Consider the following 24,346-nt stretch of genomic DNA (forward strand, 5'->3'; position numbering starts at 1 on the left):
CCCTGCTGTATTATCCTTGTGGGCATCAATAGGATGTCACATGGTGGAATTTCTGATTCAGTCTGCCTTTAAAAAAAAAAAAGGTCTATACACAAAAACTATGTTTAAAAAACATTATTATTAATGTTGCAATGTCAAGCACGAAATGTTAAAAATGCCAAAATTAAGGTTGCCTGTGCATCCTTGTGCATGTGCAGTAAGATGCAGTCTTTCATTACATACTTTTTTTTCACACAATACCCTGCCTCATTCAGTGCACAGAATGGACCTGCTCTGGGGATAAATCTGGTTTCTGTTATGACCCCAGTTTCATTGTTGCAGAAGTTGGAGCTGTGTAGTGAATGAGGCAGGGACTGCAGGAAGAAGGAACAGTCTCATGGCAAAAACAGTTGAATGCTCCCTGGCGAACTGGATTCTATTCTGCCTGCCACAGAGTTCCTATGCAATGCTAGTTAAGAGCTAGTTAACTTTTCAAAGATCTAGTTTATTTATTCTTTGTTTCTGGTGTCTGCTTGACTTGAGAGCTGGGGTCTGATTTGCAGGAGTTCAGAGCACTCATAGCTGCAACTGAAGCTGGGAACTGTTCTTTGATCATATAAAATGCGATATAAGGCTAAATATTGTGAAAAATCAGGTTCTTGATGTCAAATTGGAGGTCCAGATCAGGGCTGGCTTTAGGAAGTGCAGGGCCCAATTTGAATAGTTTCGACGGGCAGGGATGACTCAGTCGGCGGCGCTCTGGGTCTTCCGTGGCACTGAAGGACCCACCGCCGAAGACCTGGAGCTAGTGAAGGACCCACCGCTGAGGTGCCACCAAGTGAGTAAAAATTAAAAAGGCGCCTAAGTTAGGTGCTCTTCTTTAGGGTGCAGGGCCCTCTTAGGCGCAGGGCCCGATTGGGGGGAATTGGCCTAAAACTGGCCCTGGTCCAGAGTCAGTGGTTACTTTTGACCGTAACCTCACTGTGTCCAAGTTGCCAGTCTGTAAAATGGTGATAATATGGGTCCCTCATCTCATCTCATCCCTGTTAAAATATATGCATTAATACATATGAAGCACTCATATCTATAAGTGATGAGCGCCATACAAAGTTCATGAGGAAATAATTCTGTATTCAGAGCAAAGTTTGAATAGTGTGCCGTAAATAAAACCTGGGCCACTCACTGGACAAGGGGAAAACAAAACAATGAACAGCTACTCATTAAGCAAGCACTGTCCATTCTGTAGACTAAATGAGGCCAGAGCCTTGTAGAATAAATACACAGTCTGTGGGAAAAAATATGTAATCCTGTAATTAAAGCCGGTATCATAAAGGAGATACACAAGAAGGAGGAATTAAGACTGCACAGGCAACCTTAATTCTTGCATTTCCTTGATTTTTTTCAACAATAATAACGTTCTTTTAATTTTTTTTTTGTGCTATATCAGTTTAGCTTAAGTCGGTTCCTTACTGAATTAAGCTAAACTATTATAAACCAGGTTTAAGTCTGATTAAAAGTGTCTGCACTGATTTTTGCACTGGTTTAGCTAAATCAATTTGAAATAACACCTTTAGTTTAACAAATGTTACTTTGGATCTTGACTACTCCTCAATTAAGCCTTTCTTTCAACAGCATCTTACAGTTTAGGCTATGAATTAAGCCTGCTTTGGAGAGAGGCTACTACCCATTTTTGTCAGGAGGAGATGCTACAGTATCAGTTTGAGGCAGACCCTCCCTTTCCCCCAGATCTGAGTGTCACATTGAGTGCTCCCAACTCACTCTGGTCTGGGACCAAGAGACTGACCTTTTAAACTCTAAACCAGGGGTTGGCAACCGTTCGGACATGGTGTGCCAAGTCTTCATTTATTCACTCTAATTTAAGGTTTCGCGTGCTAGCAATACATTTTATTGTTTTTGGAAGGTCTCTTTCTGTAAGTCTATAATATAACTAAACAATTGTTGTATGTAAAGTAAATACGTTTTTTAAAATGTTTCAGAAGCTTCATTTAAAATTAAATTAAAATGCAGAGCCCCCCCAGACCGGTGGTCAGGACCCAAGCAGTGTGAGTGCCACTGAAAATCAGCTTGTGTGCTGCCTTTGGCATACGTGCTATAGGTTGCCTACCCCTGCTCTAAACTCTTGTCTCCTGGGAAGCAGTGCAATGCATGATTGAGCTAATTTTCTGGCCTTATTTCTGGGCTAATGGAAAGTTATTTGATGACATTACTAATAGTATTCTGATGAGAAGTCTGCAGTAGCAGCCAATAGGGAGTGCATTTGTAGGGAGATGCATAGAAACCTTGAGTAGGAGGAGACAAATGGCTGAGTAGCTCTAGCACCCACAAAGAGCCTCTATTTATGTATAACTGCACAGTGCATTATTCCGTTACCAAGGTAATATTTTAATATTTCTTATAGAACATAAAATGTAGGTGCTTCCTCGCCCAAAGCCAAAATAAAAAGGCTTTGGACAGAAGAACAGTGCAGAGGTTGGGATAGACAGTATCCTCTTTCCCCCAACCCAGAAGCAAGGTGTCAGGTGCTTGCATATCTGGACTGTTGTTCTTTGTACAACCCATGGTTTTAGCAGAGGTCATACCTGATATGGTTTGCTTCTGGTGTGTGGGGCTAGTCTGCCTGAGCAGTTTGCTGACCTGTTGGCCGGGCCTCCATTACTTTTCTGAGCTTCCCACAGCTGTTGCTATATGATCCCAAAGGGAGAGTTGTTGCAGAAATTTGTTTGCAGGCCCTGCTCTTCAGCCCACTCTGCCCCAATCATGGTACTGTGTATTTATAAAATAAATTATATGTTTTTGCTGATGTTTATCAGTTCTTAGGAGTTTGGGTTCTTAATTATCCTAAAGTCAACAATTTTTTTTTAATTCATGACTGGCAGGTTCAACTGCTGCAGCTTTAGGAAAGCGGTATGTTTTAAACTAACGGCTGGTTTGCGCTAGAGAGATAAACATTATCATTTATTTTGCTTAAATTGTTGAATAATGAGACACTAGTTGCATTCAAAGCAATTTATAAACATTATCACATGAATCTTCACAATGCTGTGTTATCCCCATTTTACAGATGGGAAAGTAAGGCACCTGACAGGTTAAATGACTTCCCTCAGGTCTACAGAGTCAGTGGCAGAGCCAATTAGAATGATACTGCAAATAGATTATGCCTCTCTGTATCTATCTAAAAATACAAAGAAAATATGAAAAATTCTAATGTGACAATCAGCATCTCTTGGGAGCAGCGACAATAAAGGTGTAATGGTACTGTATAAAAAACTGGCTGCTATAGCCTGTAGTGCACTTCAGGATCCACGTCTGTTTGGAACTCTGAGGAGAGGCTAGGAAGGAAAGGAAAGACTCTTTCATAGCTCCAGGATAGAGGTCATAATTTAGGATTATACTCAGGAATCAGAGAAATTGCAAGAATATGAGTAATAAAGTTGAAGTGCTGTCATCAATCTGAAATGTCCAACAAATCCACAAGTGGGAGGTCTCTCCTCCCTTTTACTTCTCAGTGATGGGAAAAACCCTTCCTTCAACACCTTTCCTTGTCCAGTCTCCTGTGCACCCTCCCTGGCACTGCCCCTTGCTCTGCTTTATCTTCTCAAATCCCTCTCTGCCAAGCTCCCTGCCCACCACCTTTGCCCAACTCCTTCCCATGGGCCTTGATACCTGCCAGGCCTATTCCCTGCACTGGGCTCAATTCCCTGTGTTACTCTCTTCCCAGTATGCTGTCGATGTTCCTGTCCTCAGCTCAGCTTCCTCCCCAGCAGGCTGTTCCTGTCTGCCTGAGACCCTGCCCTGACCTAAGCCGTGCATGGGGGAGAGTGCTGTTGGCTGGAGAGGAGAGGCACATATTATCCTGGATCCCTGCCCTTTGTCTCCACGCTTAGCTCACCTTTGTATCTCCCCCTCCAGTGCAGGCAGCTGCTGCCACCAAGACACCTTCCTGCTGCTCCACCTGCCCACTTGGGCTGCAGCATTCCTGCTCTGCACAGTTAAGGAACAGCTTCTCAATGCAGGAGCTGGCAAGCCCTGTTGCACCCCCTGTTGGGGTGGTCAGAACTGCAGTCCAGTCCTAGCTGACGAGGCTACCAACAGTAGCATCTAGTGGCAGCTGCAGCACTGGCTACAGCTCACACAGAAACCCTGGGCTACTAGGGGAAAAATGTGTAAATGGTGCCTCTCTTGGTGCATGCCCAGACCTCGCCAGGGAGGTGAGCCCCACAGTTTGAGAACTACCACTTCATCAAAAAGACCTTTTTTTCCCTCTGTCCTGATGTTAGAAGTTGGCTGGCGGCGTACTTATTTTTGCAATGTGGGAGATTCAGGGAGCAAAACCACAACTCTAAATATATTTGAACAAGATGGATTGATTTAAATCAAAGTGAGAAATCACTGATTTTAGTGGCAATAGCAGGCTATGGCACAGAATTCAGATTTTTCACAATTTGATTCTTCATTAATTATCAGTCTTCCACATCTGCCACTAGAGTCTTGAGAGATTCTACTGAGTCTGTTAAGAAAAACAGACCTTCAGGCTATGGCTACACTTGAAACGCAGCGCTTTGAAGTGTGAGTGTGGTCACAGCGCCAGTGCTGGAAGAGAGCTGTCCCACATCCTCTACGGGTGTAGATTGCAGTGCTGGGAGCCACGCTCCCAGTGCTGCGGCACTGTTTACACTGAGGCTTTACAGCGCTGTATCTTGCAGCACTCAGGGGTGTGTTTTTTTCACACCCCAGAGCGCGAAAGTTACAGCGCTGTAAAGTGCCAGTGTAGCCATGGCCTCAGTTACATAAGTGGAGAATGATGTTGTGCTCTTCCAGCCACTGTCTCTTGGATTTAGTCATTCTCAGTTACCTTTATGCAAAGTAAATGCAAAAGCTTGGGTTAATGGAATATAAAGTTAAAATGCATATAAGAATTACAAAATGCAAAGTTTAGGATTAAAATGGCAACGTTAACTTCCCCACAGTGCATTCAGTGTGTATGTCTCTAACCGATAATCAAAAATACAACCTATGCACCGTGCGACTGAGTTAATACTGCAATTGCCATAATTGAACCATTTCTGTGTCTCACCTAAAAACTTGGACCTGACCTACATTAGAAAATTAGGTCTACATTAGAAAAATCCACACCCTGAGCTATGTAGTTAAATTGACCTAAATCCAGGGGTGAAAGTAACTTAAAGGACTTCCTAGTACGCCGGAGTCCTGAGCGGGGGCATGGCCTCAACTGGAAGAGACGAGGCCTTTCATGGTTTAAAGACCCTGGGGCTCCGGCTGTGGCTGGGAACCCCAGGGCTTTTAAATCACTCCAGAGTTACCAGCTGCAGAGGTGACTGGGAGCCCTGGGGCTTGGGGGCGAATTAAAGGGCCCAGGGCTCTGGCTGCTACGGAGCTCTGGGCCCTTTAAATCACTGTGGGAGCCCTGCCTCTGCCACCCCTGGGCGGCAGGGCTCGGGCGGGGATTTAAAAGGCCCGATGCTCCTGCCACTGCGGGGAGCCCCGGGCCCTTTAAATCACCGCGGAGCCCTTTGCTGCCGCTGGCTGGGTAGCCAGCGGCAGGCTCTCTACGGTGATTTAAAGGGCATGAGGCCCGCGCTCTTTAGCGGCTTGTACTGACTTACTTCACCTTGCCTAATCCCTATGTAGAAGTGCTAGATGATGGAAGAATTCTTCTGTTGACCTAGCTACTTCCTCTCAGGGAAGTGGATAAACTATGCTGATGGAGCTCCCGTCAGCATAGATGGTGTCTACACTGAAGAGTTACAGTGAGCAACTGTGCTGCTCTAGTGTTTTTAAACGTAAACAAGCCCTCTGAGAAATTCTGTGCTGCACCTCAGAGGTGTGCATACAAGTCGTGGCTCAGGAGGAGTGAGTTGAGGTTGCGTTAAGCCAGCTGTAAAGTGTTACTAATCCTGGAATGCTCGGGGACTGGAGATGCCCCTGGTATCACATAAATCATCTGTGAGCTTACCTAATTTATAGCAGTTTTCTAGCAGCTGTTCTATGGGCTTAGGATTGCCAACCTTCTAATTGCAGAAAACTGAACACTCCTGCCTGAGGCCCCCCCCTGTCCTGCCCTTCTCTGGGGCCCCACCCCTATTCACTCCATACCCATCTCTCCATCACGCACTCACTTTCACCACGCTGGGGCAGAGGGTTGGGAAGTACAGGGGTAGTGAGGCTCCGGCTGGAGATGGAGTCTGGGGTGCAGGAGGGGGCTCCGGGCTGGGGGTGGGGCTGGGGATGAGGGCTTTGGGGTGCAGGTAGAGGCTCTGGGCTTGGGCCAGAAATGAAGGTTTCAGGGTGTGGGAGGAGGCCTCATGCTGGGGCAGGGGGTTGGGGTGAGGGATGTGGGCTCCGGATGGCGCTGACCTCATGTGGCTCCTGGGAAGTAGCAACATGTTCCTCCGGCTCCTAGGTGGAAAGGTGGCCAGGGGGCTCCACGCACCGCCTCTGCCCACAGGCACCATCCCCGCAGCTCCCATTGGCCACGGTTCCCAGACAATGGGAGCTGTGGAGCCAGTGTAGGGGGCGGCATCTGCGGGCGGGGGCAGCATGTGGATCCTCCCTGGCTGCCCCTCCACCTAGGAGTCGGACATGCCGACTGCTTCCCAGGAGCCATGCAGAGCTGGGCAGGGAGCCTGCCTGCTCTGCTGTCCCGCCAACTGGATTTTTAATGGGCCGGTCAGCTGTGCTGACTGGAGTAGCCAGGTTCCCTTTTTCGACTGCCTGGTTCAGTCGAAAACCGGACATCTGGCAACCCTATATGGGCTGCAGTGCTGCCTATAATTTCTTCCACACTCTTCCACAGCCATCGGCATGTCTCCTGTGCAAGGAGTTTCCACAGTGTCTCCTTTTCCTCAAGCTTGAATTCTGGGACTTTTAGAACCCCTGTATGCCACTCTGGCCCTTTCAGCCAGGAGGAGGGGAAGGGAAGGTGAGGCTCTCGCTCTCAATCCACAGAACCAAACAGAGATGGAATATAATTAGACTAAGCCACAGAGACATAGTCAAGAAGCCCATCTGATGGTAGGAACCTGGTCTACCCTGGTCTAATTAGCTACTGAATAACAGACGTTAAAGACCATGGCCGGTTATTCATCATTATCTGTATCAATGAGAAAATGTGTTCTTTAGGAGAGACATACTTCGGAGTTTCGTTTTTTTGAGGAACAAAATAATAAAAGCATCAAAAGCCCCAGTGTAAAAGCCAGCAATCTCCCCAGTGTAAAAGCCAGCAATCTCCTTTGTACTTCTGAAAATATTCAAAGAAAGAAAGGATTAGAAAATATTCAAAGTAAATAGTACATTTTGCTCAGGTAGTTACACTTTCACTACTGGATTTCTTGAGGGAAACTGTGATGCAGCTGTTAACAGCTGAATGATTAGAAAGGAAGACAGAGATTGGGAAAGTTCTAACTACTGCTTCTTTCAGCTGTTGAAAAAGCTTTTTTCTAAGTAATTTTTTTTAAAACATTAAAACTTGGCTGTTCTCTAGAAGAGGGTATTTGGGAGAAACCCTCTCTCATTGTCTCCATGCCACCTCATATTCCATGTCACATGATCAGTTGTGAGAACAATATTAATTTTAATGGACTGACAGATCAGGCCTGATCTGCAAAACTTGGATTCAAACCTACTAATGTTTGAGAGTACTGTGAATCTAGGGTTTTAGGTTGGGCAATTTAGACAGCTAAGAAGACAGGTATGAAGTTCAGCTGTGAATGTCTTTTTGGATTCTGAACACCATGAAAGTTGCTTGGATTAAAGCAGAGGTTCTCAGACTTTGAGTTGGAACTCCAAAGGGGCTCAGGTTACAGGTCCCCTGTCTGGCGCTGAAGCCCTTGGGGTTTAACTTTATTTCCCCTCTCCTAACCCCCCCGCACCTGGGGTGGTGAGGCTTTGGCTTTTGCCCTCCAGTTCAGGGCGGCAGGGCTTGGGCAGACTCAGGCTTTGATCCCCTTCCTGGGGTAATAGTAATTTTTGTTGTCAGAAGGGGGTCGTACTGCAGTGAAGTTTGAGAACCCCTGGACTAAAGGTTTTGGTTTGAGACTGGCTCATGTAAATGAAAAGCTCAGTTTTGAGTTGCTTGGGGGCAAATAAAAAAATAGATTATTTGATTTCACAGTTCTTAATGCTATTGTGTCTCATATTAGCAGGCTCAGATTAAAGAATGTTGGGGCCCTGTGCACTATAGAAATGCTCCCCCCACCCTCCAGACATGCCGTCCTTAAACTAAACAGAGCATGTGATATAAAAGATAATACCCATGTTAGGCAAAACTTCCTCAGAGGGTTCCACCCTCTCCCCCTCCGCCTCTAAAACAGAGGTTCTCAACTAGGGTGTGGGTATGTGTGTCCCTGACTTTCTGGGAGGATGTAGTTGAGCCATCTGATAGTTTGGTGGATAGAGTGGGAGGAGGTAAGTGCCAAGCTGCACAACTTGTTCAGGGTTGGCCCAGCTGCCCTTCCATCATGACGTGGAGGTGGCAGAGCAAGTAAGTGGCATTCTGTTCTGGTGTGTAGGGCTGCAGTGCCACTCGTTTTTTTCCCCACTGGTCCCTGTGCAAGTGCATTGAGTGCATATTGGTTAATCCAAGCCTGCCTGTTAGGAGCAGCATTGCTAAATTAATTTGAAAAGTACCCCAGTTAGACAGATAGTTTCAGGAGTTGTGTCATGCAGTATTTAAAAGTTTGGGTTTAATTCTCCTTTCACATCAGTTTTATACCAATGTATTTCCATTGATTTCAGTGTAGTTACTCCTAATTTAATTTTGGTCCTTTGTGTTACTGTATATTAAACATTTGTAAAGTGTTAAAAGAAATACAGAAAAAATACAAAATCATTAGCGGTGGATGTGAAGATAGATAATATAGTTAATATGTGCTGTTATAGTTAGGCTTGTAAGGATTAGATTTTTATAGGTAAACGTCTATTTCCCCATGCATGCGCAAACTGAAAATATATTTCCATTGATAATTCACAGATAGGCAAAGTAAGAAAAATGGTGCTTGAGAACTTATTAGATTTGATTTCAGGATATTTATTTTGTATATTTTGACATGTGATGTTGACAATGTGTTTTAACATTGTCCAATAAAAGGTTAACTTTTTGAATGTCAGTGTCTGCTGTCATTAAATAATTGTCTGATCCCACAAAATAATTACACAACTGTGAAAATAAAAAAGCTTAAAAATAAACACAATATTATCTCTCAAAATTATAAAAAAAATTGATTTCTACCAAGCTTAGTTATAGTGAAACATATAAGTACAGGTTAGAATTAAAATCAATAAAAAATATTACTCCCTTTAATTCTACCCATTGCATAAATTGGAGTCAATAATCATGCCAACTTGTTGCGTTCTGACATTGGCAGGGTATGAGTATTGAGCCCATTAATAAAGTAATCTGTAGAGAATAAAAATCAATAGGTATGTTTTGTAAACCTGCCAACAAATATGTTCTATTTGTCTGAATTCAGCATTGATGAAATAGTAGGTGTCCAAGATTGCACCTTGAACCAGCAAAAATAGATAGTCAAGAATATACTGTGCATTAGATGGTTGACTTAGGTGTGTTGTACTGTTTGCAAAGCACTTTGAGATCATTGGTGAAAGAAACAACATAGGACAAAGTAATAATAATGAATTCTCGACTTTGCCTTCCTGTTTTGATCCCCTACCCCCTTTTTGGATATTTGTAATTGTCTCATTAAGGTAACTTAAGCACATTTGTAAGTTTATGTAAGTGAATAGTTCCACTGACTTAATGGTACCATTTATGTGCTTAAATTTACAAATGTGCTTAAGTACATCTCTGAATTGGAGCCTTTAATTCTTAGGCAACTGATAACTTCCTAACTACCAGCCAAATGCCTGAATATAAAGGGGCATGCAAGTGTCCTTGGTACTAAAACTTTTAATCAGTTAAATCACAAGTTTTGAGAGTTTATGGCAATAGTATTGTCTACTGACCTGAACTGGTTTTTAGCAACAAGCCTTCCATCAAGATTTTTTAAATACATTTAGGTGAAATCAGTGGGAGTTTTACAATTGATATCAAGGGAGCCAAGATTTCACACTTTATTTAGCTGCTAAAAGAGATTTTTGCCATGAGCTATCCTGTTCCTATGGATGATGTTCATAGCCCCAACTACTCAAACAAAGGAAATGGTTAAAATATATTGCTTCTCTTTCTGCCAGTTGGCCACAGTGTAAGACTAACAGCCTTCATTGATTCATTGGCTTAGAAGGCTGTAGATCTTTGTGGTTGGAAAGATCTCTTCATTAATAATGGCTAGAGTCCTGTCTGAGATTAATTTACAGGCACGAACACACTCAGGGCTTAGACAGTCTTCTGAGTTTGATAATGATTGTATGTCAAATTGTTACAGACTTATTCTACAAAGTAATGTACTGCAGTGAACATTCACTAACTGGCTTTCAAACCACATCTCAGAGCTTAATTAACTTTTATACCTTTTTCTACTCAGATAAATGCATACATGGGTTCATTGTAAGTTCAGTTTTCAGTTTGCTTGTTTGTTTCTTTTTGACAGTTTTCTGATGTTTAATTTTCTTTTTAAGTTACGGTATAGCTGTGGAAAAACAGATTACCAGATGTGAATGAGGTATACTTTTACACCTGAATAATTCAAAATCTGCTTCATTTTACAGAAAAAATTGTCATGTTGATTTATGCATTTAATTAACTTTATTTAAGGGAGTAGTCCCATTGGCTTCATAGTCCCATAATCAATGAGACTATTCACATCTGAAAAGTTAAGCATGTGCTTAAGCCTTTGCAGGATCAGAGCCTTAGTTTAATTTTTTTTAAAAAAAGAGAAAACATTTCCAGAGCTTGTGGTATTAAACTTTAAAAAATGGCTACTTAATACACTGAGTAACTGCTTTCTGTAGGGAAGGTTGATAGGCATCTTTTCGTGAGACTTTCCCTGAAATGCCCTACCACCTCATGCTTTCTCCTTTAAAGTATTATGTTAAATCTATTACAGTTTCTCTATGTTCAGATTAGGAGAACACTTGATTAAAAATCACTTACTGTGATTTGCCTTAACAGTGACTAGTTTAGGTAAATATCTAAATACAAAAGCACCAGAAAAACATTTTAATACTAAGTCTAGAAATGAGAAGATTTGCACTTGGGGTACTGTTACTTTAAAATCACTATACAGTACAAAACTACAAATATTAAAACATAAAAATACAAACTAAATGGGGGCAGTTGGAACCCACCGTGCAAGTCAAATGGTTCAGGTTCTTTCACAAATGTTAAAAGAGAACAGCAAGGAAATTCAGAGTTAAGGGTGTAATGTTAGACTCCATGTTGTGCCTGAATACTTGTCAGTATTTGCAATACCTGCCTCTAAGATAAGGCTCCACCTTAAACTCTGGAAATGCCTTTAAAGGTCAATGTAAAAGTAGGGTGCCCTGATCATTCTTTTGGATTCTGTGAGCATTGGGGCCCATAACTAGGTAAGGATCTTGTGGTGAAGATAAGGTGGGGAGAGTGCTATCTCCAGAGCGTTGTGCTCCTATTTTCCCTGCATTGTGGAAGCTCCTTTGTGGATGCACAACAGAGATTGGACTCTGCAGGGTATTGGGAGTCAGAAGGGGTTGGGCTCTGACATTCTGCTCTCATCTGGCATTGGCCCCTCTGCATACAGGTTAGTACTACTTGAGGCAGTATGATGGAGGCATTGGTCAAGATCGCATGGTTAGAGTTCAGACCATTCTAAACCCTATTGGTAGCTTCAAAATCAATCTCTTAAGTGGAGTAAATATTTCAACTAGAGCATGAAAATAATTTTTTTCTAGGAATTTGGAAAGTGATTATTAAAGCTGAGTATTTGCTACTTATATATAAACTACCTATTTTAAATTCTCTCTCATTGCTTTACTCGCAGTTGGTGTGTTTTCAGAATTCCAAGATTCATTAATATAGCTAATTAGGCTGTAGGAATGTGGCGGTTTTAATCCCTAAGTGATATTTTGAGGGAAAGATTATTGGGAATCTTAACCTTTATGGACTAGACAGCTTTCAGCAGCAGGATAAAGATATTTGACTCACCATAAGTAAGTGCTGTACTTGTGTCAATTGACAGCTTTTGAAGACTGGTTGGCTCAATTCATATGCATTCCATTCATATATGCACCTTAATTTAGGGTTTATGTAAATGTAAAACTCATTTAGATACTAACTGAATAACTGTTATTTATAGTCTTACACCTGGAAGAGACCAATCCTTATGTATCTTTATTATGTTAGTTAAGGATAGGGATTATTCTGCAATTAAGTGATAAACATACTGCATTCCCCTTCTTCTGCCCTTCCCCCTCTTTAGGAGTTATTTGCACATAACATAATTTTATTTTTTTGTAGAGTCAAATGTAAAGACTTTGAATTCTGAGCAATTTCTGGTTTATACTTTTGATAGTTTAATCACAAAAGCAAATGAAGTGGAAAGCCACATCCTGCCTCCAGATTCTTTATCATGAAAAAAGTTCTAAGCTCCAGCCATTAACGCCAATAAAGGATTACCATATTAATGTGGTTTCAGAGTAGCAGCCATGTTAGTCTGTATCCACAAAAAGAACAGGAGTACTTGTGGCACCTTAGAGACTAACAAATCTATTTCAGCATGACTTCCATAGCTTACGCGCCACTCTTCGATCATATAATGCGAATCGACACATACAACAGTGAGATAGTTAATACATACAGAGACACAGAATAAACGGTGGAAGTAGGCAATACAACACGAAAAGTCGTTAATCAATTAGTATGACTATCATCAGCAAGGAGAAAAATAAACTTGAATGAGATAGAACCCATGAGAAGTATGAAGAGAACTAGACATAGAAAGTCAATTCAATTAGTGTAAGGACCCCAAACGCATGCCAGCGCGGTTGACGCCGAGTTAGATTGTAGCTACAGCATAGGCTTGTCGTATTTTCAGCAGTCTACTTTGAGTCTGGTTTTGAGTTTTTGTTGCAAAATTGCCACCGTCAATGGTGGTCGAGTGGGGGAAGAGTTAGAGAAGAATTGAAGTGCCCCACTGGTTTTGAGAGTTATTATTCCCGATCAGGATTTTGTTCCTTGTATGTCGTTGCGGAGAGAGCGGGTCAGGTTGGCCAATGTAACGATGGCAGAGAGCATTTGTGACACATGATGGGTCATATATCCACGTTGTAGATGGCATAACGGGTCCCCGGATGGCGTGGCTGAGTAAGTCCTATAGGTTTCGACGTAAGATATGTACAGAGCTGCATCGCTTGTGGCAAATGGGAAATAGTCCGGGTTGAGGTGTTATGGTGGTGTGCGGCGGAGGATGCCTTCAGGTGGAGGGTCTGTCTAACAGCAAAGAGGCTGGCCGTCTCCAAGTCTGTGAGAGTGAGGGATCGTCTAAGATAGTTATAGATCTTCATGGCACTGAGAGGTTTTAGTGGGCTGTTGTGATGGCGTAGCGTCGTTATTTTTTGTGCCTCCTGAGTAGTTGCTTCTGGTATGCCTCTGGCTCGTCAAGTTTGCTTTGTCAATTCAGCAGTTGGTAATTGTAGTTTTAAAATGCTAATAAGATCTTGTATGGTGTTTACTCTGTCGAGGGATGGAGCAAATACGGTGTGTCTTAGAGGTGGCGTAGACAATTGGATATTGTGTGTGTCTAATGATTTTGTCTGAGCATGTTAGTATATATAGCGTCAGTGGTTGCCGGGTAGGGTGTACTGTGATCATCGCTTATTAGCACAGTAGTGTTTAGGAAATGGACCGCTTGTGTGGATTGGTCTAGGCTGAGGTTGATGGTGGGATGGAAATTGTTAAAATCATGGTGGAATTCCTTGAGGGTTTCTTTTCCATGAGTTTAGATGATGAAGATGTCATCAATGTAGCGCAAGTAGAGTAGAGGCGTTAGGGAACGAGAGCTAAGGAAGCGTTGTTCTAAGTCAGCCGTAAAGAAGTTGGCATACTCAGGACTGGCACTAGGGGTTTTAGCACCCTAGGCGCACGGCAATTTCGCCACCCCGTGCGCTGGTCCCGTGGCTCCAGTGGAGCTGCCGCAGTGGTGCCTGCGGAGGGTCCTCTGGTCCGCGGCTCCGGTGGAGCTGCCGCAGTGGTGCCTGCGGGAGGTCCACTGGAGCCGCGCGAGCGGCCGACCGTCCGCAGAAACGACTGCGGCAGCTCCACCGGAGCCTCGGACCAGTGGACCCTCCGCAGGCACGGCTGCAGCAGGTCAACCGGAGCCGCCTGCCGCCCCCTCCGGCAAAATGCCTCCCACCAATAATCCTGGCGCCCTAGGTGATTGCCTAGGCTGCCTAAATGGAAGCGCCATCCCTGGGCATACTGTGGGGCCATGCGAGTACCCATAGCAGTGCCACTGACTTGAAGGTATATATTGTTCCCAAATGTGAAATAGTTGTGGGTGAGGACAAAGTCACAAAGTTCAGCCACCAGGTTAGCCGTAATATTATCGGCGATATTATTCCTGGTGGCTTGTAGTGTGCAATGTTGGTGTAGAGGGCTAGTCTCTAGCTTCTTAAAAAGATAACTCTTCAAACATATGTTGTCATAAAGTGAGACAACTGTAACTCAGTTCAGCAAAATCATGTAGATTGAAATTTAAGTTTGCTTTGTTTTAGTTGGTCTTTTCTGCATATTTCTACTTTTAGGGGCTCTTGCCCCCTCTTAAGCCTCAGTCCTGTGGGCTATGCTCAGTACCTCGCATGAGGTACATGGCATCATACAGGATCCAGTGCATTAGCAAGGATAGAATTCTGTTCAGATGCTTAGGCCTGGTCTACACTGGGGAGGGGTGTCGATGTAAGATATGCAACGAAGTATCTTATTCTGACTTACCTCCCATCCTCACGGCATGGGGTCAACGTTCGCGGCTCCCCCGTCAACTCCACTACTGCCACTCGCTCCAGTGGAGTTCCGGAGTCGACGGGGAGCGCGTTCGGGGATCGATATATCGCGTCTAGATGAGATGCGATATATCGATCCCCGATAAATCGATCGCTACCCGCCGATAAGGCAGGTAGTCTGGACATACCCTTAGTTGTATCAGTCTAAGGTGAAGTCTAGAGAGTTGGTGTTGAGTAACTGCATTATTCATTTCCTTTAATTTTATGTTACTGGAATCCAGGCTTCAACTGCGTTTGATCTTCATTCCTTTCTTTTTGTATTCTTCTATTTGACAGTTGGTATTGTGGTGGCAGTTAGTTTTTCATCTGTTTTTCTAAAGTTACTAACAGAAAAACAGATCTTAACTTCTAATTTAAAAAAATAAAGAGAAACACTAGAAATAAGACACTGAATCATGGGTAAGGGGAAAATAATTCAGGTACCTGTCATATTTATAACCATATATTAATATAATCCAGCAAACTAGCTTTCAGGATGGGCCTGACACAATATAGTCCTGAGTGCAGAATCTTTAGTACCTTTAGTACACTGTCCTTGTGAGGGAAGATCAGAACTTAAAACAAATGCCTCCTAAAATATAAAGTCTAGAATTACGTTTATGTCCAGGAATCTCCAATTTTAGGCTATGTCTATACTACGCAGCTTTTAGTGACAGAGTTGTGTCACTACAGCCGCGTCACTAAAAGGCGTGCAGTGTTGTTAGTGTTTGTTGGCTCTTCTGCTGACAAAAAACTTCCACCCCCAACAGGCAGCATCAGCACTGTCGGCAGGAGACCACTCCCGGTGACAAAGAGCTGTTCCCAGCACTTGTCATCAGCAAAAGTTTTGTCTTTTGGATGGGGTGTGTGTTTATTTTAACCCCTATGAAAGACAAAAGTTTTGTCGTTCAGTTGACAGTGTAGACATAGCCTTAATAATGTAAGTGTGTACTTTGATGAGGTAGTCCTGTTCAACTGGTATATCTTCCAGTTAAAACAAATTACAATGTCAAGGTAAAAGCTGTTAACAAACATATGTATTCAGTTTTACGCTTGATAGGAGACCCTGCCAAATTTAAAGACCCACAATACAGTGTAGGGCTAGTAACTCTTAATCAGATTCTACCACAGAGGAGCCTGGCTCCACTGAAGTCAATGACAGTTTCGCCACTGACTCGAATGGACCCAGAACTCAATACCCAGTGTTATATTTTTATTGGGTTATTCTACGGTTTTCAGATTATCCAAAGCTTAAAATTAAAAGCATATATTTTAGTTACGTTATGTTTATGGTGTGTCGGGTGAATGCATCCATTTTTTTGTCCAAGAAACCCTCTCTCTTTGCTGTTGATTGGAGGTCCATTCAAGGGCCTTTAAAAAAATTCATGTTGGTCTAAAAATGGCATGATTCTTCTCATAATGTAAGTTCATCAAGAGTAAAACCACAGTTCATCCCTCCTCTTTCCATACTGAATTTAAGCCTCCTGATTACTATGCAATATGTTCCATCTACATACAAGGGGGAACCTTCCACATTAACTCCAAATTCCCCAGGCAGCCGTTTCTCAAAAAACCTGTGGTGCACTTTCATCCTCTCTTTCCTCCAGTATGTAAATTGTGTAGCCTTTGACTTTTCAGTAGTTCTTAACATCTGCAACAATACTAATCTGTGATTTCACAGGATTTGTGTGTTGCTCTAATTTGTCCATTTATTTAACTATCCATTTTCCTCTCTGGGGAATCTACTACACAGCTCTCTCACTCTGCTAGGCTCTTGCAGTGCCAAAGGGCTGGTGGTACTTTAAAATCAAATTTAGCAGGATTGTTAAGTCTTTAATTGGTTCTCTTATCTCTTTTCCAGCTTGCATGCCATTGTTGTAGGCTTAGGATGAATTGCAAAGAAAAAAAAATTGAGGTTGCACTTATGAGCTCTGCTCTCTTATGATGCCCCAGAATGCATATTTTCCAAGCATTTTGCACACCAGAATGTATAAAACAAAATAATTAAAGAGAACAAGACATTTGGAAATCATGCCATATATGGAAAACATGAAAGTTGCCAGAGCCCTGTGGGTCATCTCCATGGTCCAGCAGAGGTTTTTTTTGTTGCATTGATATAGAATGAGTAATGCTGGGTTGTAACGGAGTGAAGCTGGTCTGGACCATTTTGAAGGATCCACAAAGTTTTCTATTATTTGTTATGTGCTGGAGGCCTCTCCTATTCCAGTTAGTTCAGTGAATGGAATTTTTATTTCTGAAATTTTAAAAAGGTTTCTGTAGCAAGGCTAACTTTATCTGCCTTCGCATATGTTCAATTTTCATTTCCTCTTTTTCTGATATAAATCTTTGGCTTAACATACTACCTTCTTACCAAAAAATCATGAATGGAAAGGAGTTCATATGTGCAGTTTGGCAGAGGTAACATTGCTGTTGAAAAGCTTACCCTTCTACATTTCCTGAATTTAATCGTTGTATTAGCACTTTTTTTATATTGTGTACGTTTGTTCATGTGTGTCCCATTTCTCATTTCCTAATTGTGATTATTACAATCACAGATTGCATGAAGCTGAGATATATTGCGGTTACATACTTTGCTAACATATAAAGCAGCATTTTGTAGTTACAGCTATAGAGTTTTTTGTTTCCTTTCATTGAAGTGAGAGGCATATGTATTGCAAAGCTGGATTTTTGGGATGTGGAATGTCTGGGATGGAAACCCAGAGTGTGACATGATTTTCAGTTCATGGAGAGGCATACCACATATCAGTATATGTTATATCTTTTTCTCACATTTCCATACAGTTGCATTTTCCAAGATGTGGTGTTCAGTTAAACACAGTGAAAGATATTTTTAAAACGTTTGTAATGATGTACTCTTTGATTACTTATGTATAATGTTTCCCAGTGTATATCTGTCACAAATAGAAAAGTTTGAATGTATAGACAAGTGTATAATCCATTCATAAGTTTACAGACACAAAATCCCACCAGAGAATGTTAGAAAACCACAATATGTCTGTCTGTGCTGGATTTTACATTTGAATGTGAATTAGCTTTCTTAAAATGTGTAAAATCACATGAGGAAGACAACTCTTTATTAACTGTTTATCATTTACCATTTTTATTCTCAGTACATGAAATATATCGTGCTTGTAAAATGTGCTCCTTATATGTTAGATTCAGACTGTAGGATGCAAATAACTGGTGTATTTGGTAAGATTAATACCATGCTACTACCATTTTCATTTTGTTTGAGAATGGACATACTGGCAAAGGGTTCCATGAATGAGGTGGGATGGGCAAGATTTAGGCTTAACTCTGTATTCTCCATAGCAGAGTTCTTTCCCATTGCTTCTCTACTTTGCTTGTCCTTGCACCCATTGTGAAAAATGTCTGAAAGCGCTGGCATTGTTTCCTTTCACGTTCTGGGTTGCAATCCAGACCAGTGAGGGGTTGTCATCCCCTGCATTATAACCCTGGGTGCATCAAATGTTCTGTTACTGTGGCTCACACTCTGGGTGTCAACAGCCAGCAGATTAGCATGGAGTATCCTGAGTGTATGCAATGCTGTGCAGCCCTGGTTCTGCACTCTTGCCCCAGCAGCCTGCCTACAATGCAATAGCCCCACTCTAGTCATTATCACCCAGTTATCGTATGCAAGAGTGACCCCAACACCTCTCAGTCCTGAATTTCTCCAGATCTGTCAACCCTGAAGTGTCCAGGCCTCTTGTGGAACACTCAGAGAAATAATAAGGTTTGTTTGCTCCTCTAAAGAGACAAAATACACAGTTTATCTCTTTAGCACAAACGCGGCGCTGGCACGGCTTAGATTTAAAGTAAGACAAGTTTATTAACAAGAGAAGATAGGATTTTAAGTGAGTTCAAATAAAAAAGATAGAATTAGAAATGATTACAAGCAAATAAAAATGAAAAATGCTTTCAGGAAGAGACTAAAACTTAACAAAACTACAGTCTTGATATAAGAGAAGATTCTTTTCACAGTAGCTATATTAAAATAGTGCTTGTAGCTATGCTTGACTCAAATGCATTTAATTGAGAAATTAATATGACTTTTTGTGTGTGCCATCAACTTATTTGTTAAATTGTAAGAACTATAACTAATTAACAAAGAATAAGAGTCATTGTTTTAATAATATGAACAAAGTAATGGCTCTGAGTAAAAAGTGGGGCCAGAAATAATTTAATAATAAAGATTTTCCAAAATCATGTCAATGGGCTGAGAATAGTCTGCAGTATTTTCTATTTTGAGGCATATTCAAAATAGAAAAATAACATAATAGCATTTAATTTTTTGAAGTTGTTTGAGTGTAACATTTAATTTTTGCTGTGGTTGGGAAGCAATTTAAAAAAAATATATTGGACAGTGGATCCATGGTTCCAACTCTTATCAAGTTTTATTAAGCTTATTTGATTCTGTACTTTGTGTTGATACTTTCTCTAAGCAAGTTAAAATGCTAATTTTAGGCTAGACATTTCTTTAAGTGATATTGCAATATTAAATTTTAAATGGTAACTGCTATTTTTATATTTAAAGTACAGTGTATTATTTAAACGTGGTTTAAGAAGTGTACAAAGAGCAACCTTGTAAATACATGTTTTATCCCATTTACCTTTCTGACAGGAGAATTAGATGACAGAGAGCAGGCAAAGCTGGAAGTAAAAGTATGGGATCCAGATAGCCCCCTTACTGATCGTCAGATTGACCAGTTTTTAGTTGTAGCACGGTAAGCATGAAATCCTCTAATCCCAGAAAAATATTTTTTCCTCCTATAAACTCTGTAGACCATTGACTGCTTATTCCCCTATCTATGGTTCTGCAACTTGTTTAACGTTCTGTGTTTATCTTACAGTTAGGTAAGAGAAAACCATTAGAATAGAACATGATGCATATCTATTTTAAAGTAAATTATATAGGAAAGGAATATATTTCTGAATTCCTTTCAGACTTCATACTTTTGCAGATCTTGGCAGACTTCAATGGAGGGCATAAGCCCCTTCTTAAAATTTTAATGTTGATATTCTCTTCCAACTCCACTTTCTCCTCAGAATAAATGAAGCAGGATTTAAGCACTACCTTTTTAGTGTGGTACTGTAGTATTTGAAATTGCTGAATGTAACAAAGACTAAGATTACAATCCAAGCAATTGTAATGACTGAATGACTGAAAACTCGTGACATTTGCATGTAAGTCAACTGTCACATACACTGCAATTATTTTCAGTGAATAGCAGAAAATTTTGAAGAATACCACAATAATTCATTACTATGTCCTGTGCTTCATTAGGGAAAAACTCTGATTGGGTAATATCATAAACTAGCATACTCTTAGGTTATGTCTACACTGCAGCTGGGAGTGTGCCTCTCAGGCTGGGTACACAGGCTGTATTTGAATTACGGTGCTAAAAATAGCACTGTGAATATTATGGTAGGGGCAGCAGCACAGGATAGCCGTCAGAGTACAAACTCACCTGATCTCCTGGGTTCATACTGAGGTGGCCAGCCTGAGTCGCCACGTCCTCACTACTATTTTTAGCATGTACAAGCAGAGCTAGCATATGTCTTTGTGCTTGGTCTGGGAGGCTCTCTCCCGGCTGCAGTGTAGACATATCCTTGGAGGCCTGTGACAGAGCCCTGCTGAAGTTCAGTTATGCCCTTTTCCAAACATTTTTAGATAGATTTCTAAAACTTCTGCTCTTTCAAAAACAGTGACGTTTTCCATTGAATGAGTAAAACCATTACTCTCATACAGTCTCTTTTCCTTGTGAACCTTATTGCTCCACCTAGTACAAACTAAGGAAACAGAGGACTACCTGTCAATGCTAGTGTAAAGGCACCAGTCTGCCTTCTTCCCTCTCAGCAATTTTGCTTCTCTGTTCTGAAAGCAGAGTGCAGCCATTCATCTTTTTAGTCTAAGAACCTTAATTTCTCTTCTTCCCAGCTCTTGTTCTTTCTTATCTTCTTTCCGGATAACATGTGTCTGGAGAAGGGAAATCAGAGGGAGAGGAAGGCAGAGAGGAGCTCTGCTTTCAATTCCACAGCCTGTGTCATGTAGGGAAATGGGCTTGTGGATCACACCTCCCTCTGATCTCAGATGCCAGCTCATCTAGGATCAGTTCTCCTCTGATCAGTAAATGTGTACTGTTCCTTTGACATCTCTCTCCTCCCTGTATTGCTTCTTGCTTGCACAGCATCATATTGTTCTTGCCAACAAGTAGATCCACTAGCAAGCTGGAAAGATGGAAGTTTGAAGCTGAATCCCTTCAGAAGATCATCCTGCCTTATCTCCACTGAGCAGACCCCATTGGCGAAGCTGAAGAGATGCAAGGCAGAGTCTGAGCAACTTCAGAAGGGCATGCTACTGTACTTCCCTGCACCTCGTGCACTTCTTGGGAGATTACAGAGGTGGTGGGTCAGAACTTGACCCCATTCACTTAGAAGTTAATAAATCCCTGTGTGGTGGGGGTGTCTTCTGGGGATGCCAGTTTTTCTCATCTATTTAAGGTCTTTTAGGGTGCCCATCACTGGTATTTGAGTGTCTTTTGACATAAAGAAAGTTTATGCTGCCTCCCACCCAACCAGTCAGGCTTTTTCCCAGTTTCCCTCCAAGCTCCCTCCACCAGTCTAGCCACAGGTTGCAATGTCAGCGATGTACTGTACTATGGCATTCTGGGATAGTTCCTTCATAAATCTCTGAAGACTCAGTTCTTCTCATGTCCACGCCTGTGACATTGGGGTGACATGGGATTCTCCATTCTGTGTCACTTTTCTTATAGGTGGGACACTTTGGTTTCAGGTACATTGGAGCAGTAAGAGCCACTTTGAGTGGCCTGGTGGTATACTTTGGTAGACTGGTTTAGCTGAAAGATCTTCTCCTGAATCTGTAGAAACTTAACCTAGCTGCAGTCACTGGGAAACTGCTATCTCCATTGGTCTCCCAGTGGGAAATGGATTCCCCCTGAGTATTAGGGAAGTCTTCTCTGCTTTAGCATTTAGACATTTGAACTTTGTCTGTTCCGAAGAGATTTTCTTCTGATTTACTTTAGAAGATCATCTTTCCAGTCAAAAGAGGCTAGATGTGCAACTGCCAATTAATAGCAGTGAGTCAGCTTGAGTATTTCCCCACAGAGAAGATTGCTTTCTCACTGACAATTTCCTCTGTTATCAGAGCTCTTCTCAGGGGAGCACATTAGTTCCCTAGAGAGATACCTTTCTATGTTGCACACAGTAATAAGCAGTAGAAGATTTCTCTTTGCTTTACCATAAGCTGGAGTCAGTTTCAATTATGTTACCTTTTCAGATGCTGGAGCTTTTAATCTCCCCTGTCTCTAATAGGGTAGCCCAGAGGTTCTCAACTTGGGGGTCAAGGATACCTTGCATTTCCTATATTCATAAATGGGACAGAGATCCTGACTAAATTCTAGCAAAATGGGAGTGGGGGTTCCAGTATGGACAAAGGTTGAGAACCACAGGGCTGACTTATATATTCAGATCTATTCACTTTCACTTTGTGGTAGTTCAGTTTAGGTTTCATCCCTTGCATATTAAGAGTTCTAGATTTTTTTGTATACATTTGCCTTTTTGGTGCATTCCACTTTCGTAAATATATTTTGGGGTGCAGTAAACTGTAAGTCACCAAGGACCCCCAGGACTTATGAGTCTTTCTCCCTTCGTCCAGCAAGGATTGGTCAATCTTTCAAGAGAACCATTCCTTCAGCCGTGTGCTCAGTCCAGCCATTTGTAGTCTCCTCTCTCTCATCTCCAGCTAAAAGAGGGTTTTGAAGATTAGTTAAGGTACTCTTTATGCAGCATAGGTATTTTAGTGGCTCTCTGCCTCAACTCTATTCTCCAATTCCTGTTAAATAAAAATTTCATACTTACCATTGCTTAGTTCTGTTTCCCATAAGGCAAATTCACCTCATCTGTGTTTTTCTTATTATTTGTTACATCCATTTAAAAGTTAGAACGGGGAAAGAGTGGAAAATTATGTACCAGTATTCTATTGACTTTAGTTCTCTTCTTTTCTTCTGCATCCTTTCCACCTACCTTCTGCATTCTGTTCTTAGACACTTCTATCTCAGACGAGAAACAAAACTAAACAAGAGAGAATGAAAATTTTCACCTTCTAAATGGAGATATAATGCCAACTGTATGGATTTGTCTTACGAGAAATTAAATGTTGCTTCATCAACTGTGAACATTCCATTTATCATCTTCGAAAAAGAAATCTGTATATTCAGTAAAATATAATGAAGTAAAATATTTAAAAACTGTGGTTAAGTAGTGGTCATAATTTGAACTATTGAACATAGCCAGAGCTCTGTTCTTGCAGGGTACTTAAAATATACTTAGTTCTGTAGTGTATGTGGGTTTTCCGCTGAATATAGTCAATAGGAATACACGTCACTCCCAGTGTTGTTGTTTAGAAAATTGCTTGTTCAGTACACTTAATAGTGGGATACTTTTGGATTCTATTCAGATAAGGAAAATCAGAGGAATTGACGAGGAAATTAAACTAATGGCAGAGATGCGGGGTAAAATTCTATAACTGTGGTGGGTTCTCTAGGGGGGAAGATCATGAGGACCAATCCAGTGTCCCCAAAACAAGAAGGTGTTTGTCAGAAGGATGAGTAAAAGACCTAGTGACAGCCACATAGTTTGGAAATAAGAGAAATAGGTTTACTGCAAGTTCCATAATCTATCAGTAATTCTGTTTCTTCTGCCCACCCACTGTACCTGGCATTAACACTGGTCTGTCTTTGTACATTTTACACCGCTGGATATCATCTTGGCTAAAAAATTACTAATTTGCATATGTAGGCTGAATTTACACCCTCTTTGTGCACCTCACCTACAGAATTTGACCCATTGTCAAAATGTAATTCCTTCCTTCTTGATTGTAACATCTGTTGCAGAGATTCTTTCCTCCTTTTCATTGAAATTAGAGAAGAGGGTGGGGCCATAGTAGTGTTTTAAGTGATGTCTTATGAATTTAAGCCATTTCCATTTTTCAGATTTTTACCCCTCTTTAAATGGAAGTGTTTCAGATTTACCATATATCCCCTAGTCATTTTCCTAGCAAAACTGCTGAGACTGCAAAGTGATATGTATCAGATATTCCATATAATACTTCGCTTTTCTTTGTTCCAAAGACCCCAGCCCATTCCTCTTCCCGGCGAAGAATAACAGTGGACAACTTTCCTTCTGTTCAGCGGTCATTTCCCTAACACTTTAAACTTTTGGAGGTTGAAAAAAGTATCAGGAAGTGGGAGTAATGAAGCATAGCTCTTTACCTACAATTAGTTGCTTTAGAAATGTCAAGAAAAATTAATCTTCTGGAACAGCAACATTTTATTATCAATGTCCTCTGCATGTCACATTCTGCTCTGTCCAGTAGTTG

The 24,346-nt window shown here is 41.5% G+C and overlaps 1 protein-coding gene across 1 annotated transcript in view; it reads left to right on the plus strand.

The window, feature by feature from the left end:
- Positions 1-24,346, plus strand: part of MTA3 (metastasis associated 1 family member 3) — a 203,865-nt gene that overhangs the window by 63,290 nt on the left and 116,229 nt on the right. The window contains exon 6 of the mRNA XM_032774365.1: positions 19,571-19,673. Coding sequence (XP_032630256.1) covers positions 19,571-19,673 — 103 coding nt within the window. The remainder of the gene's footprint in view (positions 1-19,570; positions 19,674-24,346) is intronic.

This window comes from Chelonoidis abingdonii, chromosome 3, assembly GCF_003597395.2.
Source record: "Chelonoidis abingdonii isolate Lonesome George chromosome 3, CheloAbing_2.0, whole genome shotgun sequence".
NCBI classification, from domain to species: domain Eukaryota; kingdom Metazoa; phylum Chordata; order Testudines; family Testudinidae; genus Chelonoidis; species Chelonoidis abingdonii.